Source organism: Aspergillus lucknowensis, assembly GCF_044049455.1.
Source record: "Aspergillus lucknowensis strain CBS 449.75 chromosome Unknown BJX67scaffold_1, whole genome shotgun sequence".
In the NCBI taxonomy this organism is placed as follows: Eukaryota; Fungi; Ascomycota; class Eurotiomycetes; order Eurotiales; family Aspergillaceae; genus Aspergillus; species Aspergillus lucknowensis.
In genome coordinates, this window is record NW_027263545.1 from 594,778 (window position 1) to 608,507 (window position 13,730).

General features: G+C 53.5%; 4 protein-coding genes across 4 annotated transcripts; 2 read left to right on the forward strand and 2 right to left on the reverse strand.

Annotated features, from left to right (window-relative positions):
• Positions 1-106: 106 nt before the first annotated feature.
• Positions 107-1,235, reverse strand: BJX67DRAFT_7252 (uncharacterized protein). Its single transcript, XM_071035350.1, has 2 exons — positions 825-1,235; positions 107-748 (listed from the first exon to the last, which is right to left on the reverse strand). Exons 1-2 carry the CDS (start codon positions 1,078-1,080, stop codon positions 168-170), a joined length of 837 nt encoding a protein of 278 aa, XP_070891417.1. The 5' UTR covers positions 1,081-1,235; the 3' UTR covers positions 107-167.
• A 2,414-nt stretch (positions 1,236-3,649) lies between these two features.
• Positions 3,650-10,459, forward strand: BJX67DRAFT_376261 (uncharacterized protein; the record flags this gene model as incomplete). The annotated part of the gene is made up of 2 exons (XM_071031844.1): positions 3,650-6,941; positions 7,905-10,459. 2 exons carry the CDS (start codon positions 3,650-3,652, stop codon positions 10,457-10,459), a joined length of 5,847 nt encoding a protein of 1,948 aa, XP_070891418.1.
• A 130-nt stretch (positions 10,460-10,589) lies between these two features.
• BJX67DRAFT_339494 (putative glycerol dehydrogenase) lies at positions 10,590-11,841 on the reverse strand. Its single transcript, XM_071027665.1, has 3 exons — positions 11,677-11,841; positions 10,920-11,603; positions 10,590-10,858 (listed from the first exon to the last, which is right to left on the reverse strand). The coding sequence occupies exons 1-3, from the start codon at positions 11,738-11,740 to the stop codon at positions 10,662-10,664; spliced, it is 945 nt and encodes a 314-aa protein (XP_070891419.1). The 5' UTR covers positions 11,741-11,841; the 3' UTR covers positions 10,590-10,661.
• Positions 11,842-12,015: 174 nt separating this feature from the next.
• On the forward strand, positions 12,016-13,599 carry BJX67DRAFT_339495 (inositol oxygenase). Its single transcript, XM_071027666.1, has 2 exons — positions 12,016-13,050; positions 13,101-13,599. The coding sequence occupies exons 1-2, from the start codon at positions 12,181-12,183 to the stop codon at positions 13,155-13,157; spliced, it is 927 nt and encodes a 308-aa protein (XP_070891420.1). The 5' UTR covers positions 12,016-12,180; the 3' UTR covers positions 13,158-13,599.
• Positions 13,600-13,730: the final 131 nt, after the last annotated feature.

Consider the following 13,730-nt stretch of genomic DNA (forward strand, 5'->3'; position numbering starts at 1 on the left):
TGCCATGGCCCAAGAAACTTTATATAGATATATATCTTGTCCGTAGACGTATATATGACACGAAATTTCAATAAACACTTCTCATGGATTCATGGATATAACCAACCTCATCAAGTCATATTGTGTGTGGCCAATATATCAATCAAGATCGGGCTAATATCAACTCCTCAAGCGCCTAGCCCGAACCTCTTCACCATAGCATCCACATCTTGCCCCTCAACTGCATCCACTTTCTCCCTCGCAACTCGCTCAACAGCCTGACCAATCTCTTCCTCCCCGTTCAAGAGATCATACCAGCCCTGCGTATCCTCCCTCGCTAACAAGGCATCCGCAACCAGCGCTACATCCTCCCTCGTCACCTTCCCCTCTGCGTGGGTCTTTCCCAGCGCAACCTTCCCCGTAGCAGGGCCATCCGTCAGCGTGCCCGGCCGCAAACAAATCGCCTGGAGCGGGGAGAGGTCTTTTGCGCCGGAGGCAAGCTGGTGCGCGCGCACGGCCGCGTGTGCGGTTAAGTACTCGTCTGCCTCGAGCTTCGCCTTTGCGTAGGTTGGGAGGACGTTGTTGAATACGTTGAGAGAGTGAGACCAGTCACTGTCGGTGAACCAGGAGGGTTTGGTGCGGCGGGAGCCGAGCCAGGAGACGAGGAGGAATTTGGTGACGCGGGGGCGCGCGTAGGAGGCGGAGATGAAGTGTTTTGCGGCGGTTTCGTCAATGGCAATGGTTCGGGCAGGGCCGCCTTTGCCGCCAGCTCCTGAGTGGAAGTTGGAGATATGAGTATCAAAGGGTATATATTCTGTTGTCTTGTCAATGGCTTAGGAACGAACCTGCAGACCAGACAACGTAATCCGGGTCGGTATCGGAGAGGATCTTTGCGGCGTCGGCCTCGCTCTTTATCTCGTCGAGGCTGGAAATGAGGACATGAAGCTTGCCCTTGGCGTTTGCCCCTTTGCCGAGAGCAAGGATCTCGGGCTCATGGTCGGGATTGCGGATGACGCTGGTGACGTTCCAGGCGCGGGCGAGGAGGAGCGGGGTGAGGTGGAGGGCTATTTTGCCGTGGCCGCCGAGGAGTAGGACTTGCATATTGATTCTGGAGTTAGTTGTTCAATGGGAGAGCGTGATGCTTGTTCTTATGTTAGCTTTTGTTAGAGTGAGCTCGAAGTTAAGCTTCTTGTGCAGCTCTTGCGTGATCTTGAGCGGTGTGTTGAGGCAGATTATTAATACAACGTCATCGATGAGGTTGGATCAGGCGCTCTCTGTCTTCATCCATTCCTGATCTTGTGTACCTTGAAGCATTGGTGCTTCGAAGAAAGGGATAACGAGGTCGTGAGGCTGTTCATTATCTCCAGATTTGGAAAGTGAGGAAGGCTGCCCGGGCGGCACACCAACGAACGATGGGAACTCCTCCCGAAATAACCGCAGTTCTTGGGCCTTCGAGCCCTGTTCCGAACCATCTGAACCTCTCCTCAATTCATGATTACAAGTGGGACTCTAGCCCCTACAGGGCGAATTGGTTGGCTCCAATTAGCGTCGGGATGAAACGCCGGTTGTCTTCGACTGACAGCGTGAAGTTGGAGGAGGACCGTTTTCTGGTTCTGTGGCAGCCAAATGGCAGATGAGAAGGAGCGTGCGTCCCCGCAACAATGATGGTTAGTTCCGATTCAGATCGAGGCAACAGTCGACGATAACCACAGCACTGGGTACCAACGGCGCTCAGAGCCAGTTTTTGATTCTCCGCAGTCCTGATTCTTCGAGGGTTTTTTTTTTCTGAGGAATGATGATTTTATTCTTGAGAGTTCATCACATCCGCACCCGTGGACCCTCAATTTGGAGTCGGCCTTTCCTGATGCGTGCTAGTCAGGGGCACGGTGTAACGATGATACACAAAATACCCCAAGACGCCACGCGCTCACGGCTCCAGTTCAACGGCTGTCAACAAACTTGACAATCTTGGAAATCAAAATCTTTCCGGCATCCTGGCCCAGTGGCTCATCAGATTATTAAGGTTGAATTAAGGGTAACTAGCCGAGCCCAGCATGGTGAAAACTCTGACGATAAATATTCTGATCCAGATGCGGGCCCAGCTCCGAGCTCCGGAGTCTGCAAGATGGACCGCCCATGCGCTGTGTGGAGTTCTGCGGTGTGTTCAGTTCTTCCTGCAGAGTCCCTGCTGCTTTTGCACTTTGGGCTGCATGGATTTGGCGCTCCGGGTGCGATGGAGAGAAAGAGCAAAAGTGATTGTTCAATTGCGAGGGGTTGATGGTGAAACACTGGGGAGTTGACGAGAGAGGTCACATACGAGGCTCAGCTGATTCCCTCAGAGAAGAACTGCTGACGAATTGAAAGGCAGGAATCCGTTGGCCCACTGGGACATTCAAAACAAGTCACAGAAGCAGTGCGGCTGATGTCTTGATGATATCACTGCCGACAACTCGGGCAAGATTTGATGCCGTTCATCCACCTCCAAGTGTGAAAGCCTTCCAAGATTCACAAAGCTTCCAAGGTTTCGTCTGCCCAGTTCCGACTTGTAATAACCGAAATGATTCCGGCAATTAGTTTAATGTGATTGGTCAAGAGTGGGGTGGGGTCTGCAAGGGTCGCTGAACCCCTGCCCATGGTACGGTACTGTAAACATTGTATTTTTCCATGGTTCCGTGTCACTTTATTTCCACCGAGGATCAGAAGACTGAGATGTTCTCAGGCGCCAGTATTAACAAAAAGGGTGCGCGGAGGAAGTTTCAGAGAATTGGCTTCGATAGGATTGTCACCTGCAAAGAGAGTCCATGAGGATTGAAACGAGGAGCGCAGGGCTTTCGATGCGTGGACCGCGAGTTCGCGACGAGTAAACACTGTGCGTGTCGATCGACTCCGCGACCCAAAAAACCATCGGAAGCTGAGAGTCTGGACTTTTGGGAAATTATTTGGATACAAATAAAAAGTTAAATCGGCGATCGCGAGATCCTTCTCTTCCTCCACTCAGGCTCTCTGGCGCTCTCAGTCACTCTTTTGCTTCTTTTCTCTCCCACAGTCATTCGTTTTCTCTCCTTCAACCATCTTGTCGGCTCCCAACTTCGTCTCTCCTTTCCACATTGCCACAGGTGCTCGAATACTGTCCAGTCGTGTCATTCCTCGCCCACTTTCCATCGATTCTCCCGCCCGCGCCGCTGCAGCCACATTCCTGCTCCGTCGTCTCGTCCGCCAACCCCCCTCACCAATTTGCCCAGTTCTGAAGCATTTACCACCCAATAAATCTTCCTGGGTTCGACCTCTGCTTTAAACAAGGATTGATTGCTATACATATCGCCTCCGAGTGCCTTTGCCTGTCCTACACTCCCCGTCCACTACACGACAGATCGGCCACGGACTGGTTCCGCAGTTTGCAGTCTGCGCACAGGGGATGGTCCCATGGCCACATTCGCTTCCCATTGAGCAATTCCTTTCCTCTGTCGCTACGATCCTCAGCTCGCAATTGCCGCCTGTCTGCCCGCTCCTGTGCCTCGTACCAGGGTGCATCACCACGACATTATTATCGCCTGAGCGATTGACTCTTAACTTACAAGACTGGTTTGAGCGGCATTGTCGACAACCACTGCTTTCTTCTGGTGCCATCTTGACGTTATAACTGCCCCCGGTGAAAACCCTACCCGTCGCCATGAATCGCTTCAGGAGAACGAAGAAGGAGAAGGTCAAGGAAGATGTTGTTGTCAACGAAAGTAGTTCGCCTTCGTCTTTCGGCGCAATACTGAAGAAAGGCAAGAAGGAACCCGAGAAGGAGCCCAAGCTCGACCTCTCCAATGCTCTACCGTCCACAGATGATTTCCGTACCAGCTTATTAATGCCGAAACTCTCTGCGCGCTTCAGTATGTTGAGAGAACAAGACGATCCCGAGTCCTTACTTGGGAAAGCCAGTGATGACAGCGTTTTATTTCCCAGACGCGCCTCACGCCTCAACCTCTTCGGTCACAACCCGAGCCTCCTCTCAGACATTGACGAAGTTTCCGACGGCGGCCGGGGATCCTTTAACATTGGACGGGGTTCTTACGCGTCCGGAAGCGATGGGTATGCTGGTGATGATGATGCCCACGCAGGTAGCATTATGAGCAGGGGGCGCCGCACAGAAGGAAACAACTTGTTCGGGGGAAGGCAAAAGGTGTATAAAATCGCGCCCTCCGGCTCTGGTCGTGGCGGCCGTGTGGTCTATGAAAATGACATAACCCAATCGGTCTTTCAACGTGAGAAAGCCAAGGAAGGACAAGAGAAAGACGAGCAGCCAGTCTTCTCCCCACATGAATCCTCAGATGCATTATCAAGTGTATCTTCCACCAAGCGCACAACCTACTCTTCAACCGCGTCCGGCCCCAACGCCAATGTCCGCATCTCGACATCCGCAACTTCTGTTGATGAGCAGCCATTGGCTACATCGCCAGCTCAGGGATTCTCCGCTAGTCCAACGGAACATGCTGGTCCCAAGTCCGCAGGCCCTGGAACTGCTACAGAGCGAGGCCCAGTCAAAACGCGGCGACTCTACGGCCAAGCCCTGGAGCAGTCGGTCCATAGCCAGCAGGCGTCAGCCCTCCACCGGCTGGAGAGTCTGAACCGCCACCGCGCAGCGACCCCGGAACTGCCTCCCCTCACTCGGGCGTATTCCCGCAGTGCTACCAACCTGCGCGACAGACTTCAAAAACTGGCCATTACCGAACCGTCACCAGCTGCGTCCCGCCCAACAAGTCCTCCATCCTCCGCTACCTCGCCGACTCGGCCCTCTGTCGAATCTGACCTAAAACCTCCGGCCATCGGGCAGGCCCCGCTCAGCCCTCCAGTGAGTGAAAACGAAGACGGTGCGACTTTGATGGCGGCCCTGCAACCCGGAGACCGCGGGAAAGCCACTGCCATGGGCCTATTCAACAAGCCGCGAACCGCATATGATGAGAGTCAATTTTCCCGCCGCCAACTGCAACTGTTTCAAGGGAGAAATACGCCTCCTCTTCGTCAACGATCCCCGCCGGCACCAGCACCTCTAAAAGACGGCAGGACACGAGGGTTCTCCAATGCAAGCCATCGCTCTCGTGCGGGGTCTGCGGCATCGTCGTACTACGGCGAGGCCCATCGTCCTGGAAGTAGGTCCACCACCGCCAGTGTTAATGCGTCTCCTGCCAGATCCGGGCACGTCGGCACATTCTATGATAATTCGAGCCCAAGCGAGACGGAAGACGAGGGGTATGGGCCTTCGCGCGACACAGAATCCGCTTCTCCCAACGAACACCCCGCGCTTCGGTCCAGGACGCCGTCTAAGCCATCTACTCCTACCAGCGAAAATAACAACCCTGTGCCCGAAGTGCGGTACTCTGACCTGGGCGATCTGAAGCCTATTGCGGAGCATAGCGAACACGCCACCGAACAAACGCCCAATATTCCGGAGAAGCCTGACTCACCTACCCTACCATCCGGGCTGGGTCTTAGTGGTCTTGTCCGGACACATCTTCGACGCGACAGTGACCGGTCATCGATTCTCCCGCCACCGTCCCCTAGATTCCCCCAATCTACAGAGCCGGGCACTACACAGGAGCCCCCTATCAACCAGCCTCCAAGTGCGCCTGACACAACACCTCCGCCTAACCTCAAACCGCCCCCTATCCCAGCATGGCAAGATGATATCGGCACCCGGCACAGACGTGAGGGAAGCACGGAGACGCAGAAAGAAAGAGAAGAGTTTGCCACTGAGCTGGCGGAGCGGCGAAAACGCGTCCAGGAAAAGCTCAGGGACTTTGCTGAAAGTGAAAGTCGCGCGGCAAGCCCTGTGTCTGGTCGCCAAACGCCCGACTATGGTCCATCCAGACCTGGCAACGCATTTTCTATGCTCAAGAACAAACCTGGCAAACATCATCTGTTCAGCCGGTCCGACCATCGTGGCATGAAAGGCCTGAACTTCGGCGGTAATTCATCTACGCCAAGCTTGGTTTCGGATGACCCCTGGGGAGAGGAAGAGAGAATGCCGTTCCCTCACTTTGGGAGACACGGTAACTCGAGCGCTCCGCATGTTGGGGAGCGGTCTATGCGATCCAGAATAGCGAGCTTCGGTCGTCGTAGCCAAGATGATTCCCGGGAGTCGAGCCGGAGCCGTGGAGCCTCCCCTCACTCGAGCTTCCGGTCTCGTCGGGATCGATCGAGTTCGGATGCTTCTGGCCGCTCCAAGAGCCGCTCTCGTCGCGAACGAGACGGCCTCGGGACTCTGGAAGAGGATGACACCGGCTCTGATAATAGCTTCACCTACCACAATGAACAGCGTGGAGTGGTTTCTGTCGCTTCCTCCGCGCGTCCGTCTGTCGAAGCTTACGAGCGCTCGGTATACGACCGCACTCCATCCTCCGCGTCTGTTAGACACCGCCCGGAAAGCCGCACCGCAACACCAAGTCTGCACGACCGACCTTTCCACGCTCCACTGGCCAACTCCCCGCTGATTGGAGTCGCTCCCCGCCCATCGCCTGCTGCACCGCCCTTCTCAGCTAACGCAACCCCGCCATTGAATGATCTCAACGGAGCTCCCTCCGCGCAGACACCCCCTACTACGTATCCCCAAAACGGCCAGGCATTGCCACAGCGTACGCCCGGAAGCAACAGCCTCCCAAGGCGCGCCGTGGACAAATCCCAGATCTCAGAGCCCACCTTCATATCGTGCACGTCGAATATCCCAACCGTCGGACTCCCCGCAGGCGCAAGCCTCAGCAACGGCATGGAAACCCCGCCTCTCCCACCCATGAACCCGCGCCGCCGCCGGACAACTACCACCCAACAAGTCCTCGGCGCCATCAAAGGCACCAACGATTCACACCAGGCAACATCGCCCGATCGGGAGCCAGCTCCCGAGCACAGCGCCTTCTCCGATGAAGGAGAGAAGCGAGTCCCCCATCCCCGGAACCGGCTGCGCAAGATCTCGAGTGAGGGAGGTGAGTTGAATGCCGCAAAGGTTCGACAAACGATGTTGGCCGGCGCGTCGCCTGCCGCCCCTCCGGCCTACCCACCGCAAGTCCCGATGGAAGGGGGAATGTTTTGATTAAGTCGATCTTTGGCAATTTACTATTCATCCTGTTTTTTTTTTTTTTTTATGTAAGATACCTGATCTGTATTGGTTTGACGATAGATACCATTGTAGTTTGAGCGGTGGATTCTATCTTTCTTCGCCGAATATGACCTGAAAGTTGATTATAATCATCCTATCTGGACTTCATGTAGTACTTTTGTGTTTCCATATCTCACGTTTGGCTTTGGGCTGTGAAGAAGCCCAGTGCATCAAGTCACGTGGAAACAAAGCCCTATACAAAGGCTAGCAAGACAACAACACTTCACAGATAGATAGAGCCCAAAGATATAAAGGCTTGATAATATTAAGTATCAGATCCTATTCTTTGATTACCTATGCACCATTGTTCTCTCTTTACTATCAACACAAGTCAAAACAAAGTCCAGGGAAACACATACAATGATCCACGACTCACATCACCATGGCGATACCAACCATGGCGATACCAACCATGGCGACAAGAAACACGATGAAAATTTTCACCTTCTCTTTGACCTTCCCTCATCTCATCAATTTCTCTCTTTTCTCTCTTTTCTCTCTTTTCTCTCTTTTCTCTCTTTCCTCCCATAACACCACACCCTTCTGGACACAATAACCCGTCTGAGGCGTGTCGTTCGTGGGTGTCTATTCCCATATCTCACATCCTAAACCCACCCAAAACAAGAAGGCAAGAGAATGATAAGACGCAACACATTCTGCCCTTCTGAGCTCCCCTCCACCGCTCAGTCTTTCGACCGTTACTTCGACATTGAGCGTCCCCACCCCGGCAACGGGACCTTCCCCTGGACCAACATCAAGAGGAGAAGAACATACTCGCTGGACGGAGTAGACGCAAAGACAGAGCTTGAGAACAAGCTTGCCATGGCACCTTGTCTGGATGCGTTTGTCGACTCGTTGGCGATGGCACAGCTTGATGGCCCTGCGGACAAGAGGAAGGCGAAGAAGGCAGAGAAGATGAAGAGGAAGAAGGCAGCTAAGGCTATGAAGAATGGAGAGAATGATGAGGAAGATGAAAAAGAGAGAGGTGTTCAGGAAAGCACCAATGAGGATTCAAAGCTGACTGAGGTGCTTGTTGTCTATGGTGATGGACGCAGACAGTCGAAGCCTCAGGATGAGGAACAGGGGTGTGTTGAAGAGATCGAAGATGTTGAGGCTACTGGGGATACAGAAAAGCCTTCCTCAACTGCTCCCGCCCCTGCTGCTCGTCCTGGAGAGGCGACAGGCATCCATACAAATAACCACCCAGAAAACCACGGTGGAAATATCTGTCGTGTCCACCACCGCCTGCTGTGCCAGTTCCACGATTCGTGCTGCGTGCACAAGCCTGTTACCGCAGACTGCAGTTGTCCACCACGGTACTCCTGCTGCTGCGTTCACCATGCAGGAGATTGCTGTCACTGCCGTGCCGATACCCGCATTACACAGGACTCATCTGGGGATGGAAAGACCGTGTCGTCGGGAACCGTCTCTGCTGCATCCGAACCAGCCACGCCCAAAACAGCAGCTGCGCCTGTTGACGAAGACGATGCAGTTGCTCCTGCTACGGTTTCGACCACCGTGTCGGCGTCTACTCCCGCCAACCCATCTGGCGTAAAGCTGATGGTAACGCCAGCCTCTCCCACTCCACAGAGGTGCGCTGAACCCGTCGTCATGGGCGGTGCCGAAGACGCGGAGACAGTCGCCGTCCAGGCAAGTCTGGAGCTTTCGAACGCATTGCTCGAGATGATGGATTGTGGCCACATGAGTGATATCCGCCTCACCCTGCGGTCTATCAATGATCAATTCCCTCCCATCATCCTCAGCGCACACAAATGCGTGCTGGCCCGCAGTCCCCTCGTGACATCCCTTCTCCGCAACCATTACTACCACCATGAGATTGTCGGAATTGCCTGTGAGAACTTTTCCATGGTGAAACCATGGGAGCAGGTCGTGCACTACATCTACGGCCGGCCAATCATCACCTCGGATAGACTGAAGCCTCTCACTTTGGAGGGACTGGGGTATGACCCGTTCCCTGACCGTGAAAGCGACCCTGAGTACCCGTTCTCTCTCAACGAGGCGATGTTGGATATGGCGTTGGGATATGCAGTGTGTGGAGCGTTTTTCTACTTCCCACACGTTGTCGATAGAGGCTTCAAATTGGCGCTGGATCTGCTGAGCTGGGAGACTGTCGAGCATATTCTTTACTTTGGACTGCGCACACACAAGTTCACTGTTATTCTTCCGAATCCGCCCTGGGTTGAGCCTCGGCCTCGGCCTCATGGTCCTCTTCCTGCTCCGGCTGATGCCTCTGGAGAGGGAAATCTTGAAAAATCCGAGACTACTCCTTCATCTGCAAAGGAAAGCTCTGGCAGCGCGAGTGCCATTACCACCAGCGCTGCCGCTGCACCTGCTGCCCCAGCAGCAAACAATAAGCCAAAACCTATTCCCTATCCCTATCCCATCCCGCATCTCCAAGCCGACTGGTCTCGTCGTCTCGTCGCCGCAGCGCTGGCTTTCATCATCGACCACATGAAACTGGACTTTGAGCTTGACTGCACTGCCAAATCGACCATTGTGCCTGATCGAATCCCGGAGTTTAAGCACACTTCTCCGCAGAATTCCACAGGCGCTGGTGGAAAGGCCGCCCAGGACAAGAAAGGAGAAAAGGAAGACAGACGTCGTTCTAAGAAGATTTCTTCGTCACCCGCCGTCGCAAACAATCCACTCCTCGCTGATGTGAAACTAGGTTTCTTTCCTAGTAGCAGCGACGAGAGCGAAGACCAGAACAAGCCTAATGAGGAGAGCGAGGGAAAGACCAATACTACAGAGCCAGAGAATAGAGCTATTCCCGAGCCCGAGAGAGTAATAACCTCTGCTATTCTCCTCTCTCTCGCTTTCCCGGAGCTCAAGCTCGCCTTCCAGATGCTCTCGTGCCGTGGCTTATTGACTACCTCGCTTGCGCAATCTATCATTCTTGAAAGGGAGGCGAGACGACGTGCTGCATTAAAGGAGTACGCTGAGCCTGTCCTTGCAAACGTGCCAAATGCTAATGCTGGTGCTAATACTGCTGCGAGCGAGGATGCTGGGGGTGAAGCTGGTCCGGAAGTTGGCTCTACAGATGATGTTGGAAGTAGCATCGCGGCAGAATCTAAATCGAAGAAAAAGAACGCAAAGAAAAAGGCCAAAAAGGAGAAGGCAAAGAAGAAATCCGAGGAGGAGGCCGAGGAGAAGGCCAAGCAGGCGGCGGGTGTGAGTATTGAGGTTGTGCATCTGCCAGGCGAGGTGAAGGAGCTGTGCTATCGTGAGTTTTTTAGTAGCAGGATGAAAGATACTGTGCAGGCGAACGGAGAGGCTGAGTTTGAGATTGTTCTTCAGAGGGAGTGGGCTGGGTTTGAATATTGAAGTCACAACTGGGGTCCGGGAGACGACGACCTCTTTCTCGATAGATGCCTTGTGATGGGTGAGTTGGGGAGTTGGGGTCTGGAACATACCTGCTTGGATGAGCTGTTTAGAGTATACAGGTAGTTGTTCACTTCAGATAGTCAATGGCAGATTGCTTCTATGTACACTTCTATCTATACTCTAGTTTATTCGGTTGGGATAGTCACAGCTTATCAGGGAACCCGAACTGCACTCCGAAGGGAGGGTACACGTATCGCTGGAAGGCCTTCTTCGCAGCCAGCTCGTTTGAGTACTTGGCAATGAGATCGACGTCTTCCTGGTCCAGTTTGGCGAGCTTCATATTCTCCTCGATGCGCGAGGGCGTCACAGACTTTGCGAGCACACATGAGCCACGGGCCACTGCCCCAATTAGCAACACATCACCAAAGGCAGATGGAAAGAGAAAGAGAAAGTGACTTACAATGCCAACTCAACAAGACAATGGCCGGGCTAACTCCCTTCCTCTTCGCAACCTCGACAATCGCGTCAGCACTAAACAACGGCGACCCCGTGCTCCCCAGCGGCGAGTACGCCGTAATGAGGATCCCCTTCTCCTGACACAGATCCACAATCTCCTGCTGCGGCAGCGCAGGGTGATTCTCAATCTGATTCACCGCGGGAACAATCTTAACCTGCGGCAACAGCTCCTCCAAATACGGCTTACTGTAATTACTCACGCCAATGGCCTTCACCTTCCCGGGGTTCTTCTCAATCAACTCCTCGAGACTCTTCCACGTCGTAACATGGCTATGGCTGAGAACCAGATCGCGCGAACCATCAGGGAGTTTCGGAAACAGATCGTGGTTCCCATTGGGATTCATCGCAAGCGGCCAGTGAACAAGGTATAGATCGATGTAGTCCAGCCCCAGCCTCTTGAGAGAGGCATTCAGCGCCTCCTCGACGCGCGTGTGGTACGTGCACCAGAGTTTGGTTGTCACGAAGATCTCGGAGCGCGCCACGAGGCCCTCGGCGATGGCTCGCGCGATGCCCTCGCCGACTTCGGCTTCGTTGCCGTAGTTTTGCGCTGTGTCGATGTGCCGGTAGCCCGATTTCAGGGCGTGGTAGACGGCTTTGGAGACTTCGCCGGGGCCTGCTTGCCATGTTCCTGTTCCGTGCTTTGTTAGGAATTTCTTTTCTAGGATAAATTGCAGTGGGGTTAGAGAAGGAGGGGAGTATACCAAATCCGAGGGCGGGGATCTCAGCGCCGGTGTTGAGTTTGTAGCGGGTGTCGGAGAGGGCCATTTTGTTCAATTGATACGCTTGGGTCTTTGGAAAGTGAAGAGTGAGAGAGAGAGAAGGAGGGGGAGGGGTAAATGGAAGATATATGGGGTATATTGTTCCAGTGCAGGACGGCCAAGAGCAGCATCGGGCAAATTGAGTCCGGCCATTCTTCCACCAACCAGGGGCGATTCCGGGCTTTGTGGCGGCCCGTTCCTGGATAATTAGTCATTGTTCATTAAAGCGGGTACTAAAATGCTGCATTACTCGCCATATCGGAAACTGGTATCCAGGCCTCGCCTGCGGATTCCAGTATCCGCCATCCCACAGTGTCGGAAATCACATTGCCACTATTATTACCTGACGTCGCCACGATGGAGGTTATATACCTGATATTCATCAACTCAGGGCCTCATCCCCATCTGCGAACACATCTCGCAATCTTTACCCTACCTTAGAGCAAGATGAGCCCCCACGCCCACGCCAACGGCGCTGCCCTCGAGAAAGTCTCCGACGCAATCGACACCGTCAACCTCCTCAAGCAGAACCTCAAAAGCCAACTGGAGGAAAAGGATCTGTACGAACAGTCCGAATTTGACAAGAACAAGGATAAGACCCAATTCCGACAGTACGAGGACGCCTGCGATCGCGTCAAGAGCTTCTACAAGGAACAACACACCAAACAGACGGTTGCGTATAACCTGAAGGCCCGCAATGACTTCCACTCCAAGACCCGCGCGGAGATGACCGTGTGGGATGCAATCGAGAAGCTGAACACGCTGATCGACGAGTCCGACCCGGATACGTCGCTCTCGCAGATCGAGCACCTCCTGCAATCTGCCGAGGCGATCCGGCGCGACGGCAAGCCCCGCTGGATGCAACTGACGGGACTCATCCATGACCTTGGCAAGTTGCTTTTCTTCTTCGATGCGCGTGGCCAGTGGGATGTTGTCGGCGACACGTTCCCTGTTGGCTGTGGGTTCGACGAGCACATTATCTACGGGACTGAGTCGTTTAGGGATAACGAGGACTTTGGGCATCCTATTTACTCTACCCCGAATGGAATCTACACACCTGGCTGCGGCCTTGACAACGTCATGCTTTCCTGGGGACACGACGAGTATCTTTACCACGTTGTCAAGGACCAGTCGACGCTCCCTGCAGAGGCCCTCGCGATGATCCGGTACCACTCGTTCTACCCTTGGCATAACGCAGGGGCCTACCACCACCTTATGAACGAGAAGGACGAGGCGATGCTCAAGGCTGTGAAGGCGTTCAATCCGTACGATCTCTATAGTAAGAGCGATGATGTTCCGAGTGTTGAGGAGCTCAAGGTACGCCGTACTCACCCTTCTTCTGACGGAATTCAGCTAACGATATGCAGCCATACTACCTCGAGCTGATCGATGAATTCTTCCCAAACAGGGTGATCAAGTGGTAGATGTTGGTTGAATTTGTTTCTTTTTGACGACTTACGAAACATAAATCTGTATTTGAATACCATGCATCAATCTTCGTTATTCGATCTCTTGAGTATCTGGTTTCTCCCTCTGACTCATCCATATTCCATCTCTGGCGTCCCCATGTTATGAGAATCCCATCTTCATCTAAAAGGCAAATGTATATTCCTCAAGACCTTCTCAAAGACACTGCATAAACCCACATTAGATTCCTCCCACAAATCCCCGAGAGGAGAGGTAGAGTACGTACCACAAAATTGGCAAGATCACACTGCCGGTTGTCGCAGCAAAGAAACGTCCCATCGTTGCAATATTCTCCGGGCTGAGAACATCCGGCTCGAGGGAGGTGCTCGAATCCGGAGGCCGCAAGGGCCACCGTACTCGTGAGGAGGAACGTGGCGAAGAACTTCATGAATGCTGTTTAATTGGGATACTGTAGGTATGTTGCCCGAGAATAAGGTTGAAAAATTAAAGAGGCGAGGGAGAGTGATATGGGATTGAGTTAGGACTTATATAGTTTTTGTGGGATATCGATTCTGCGAGAATAAGGGCTG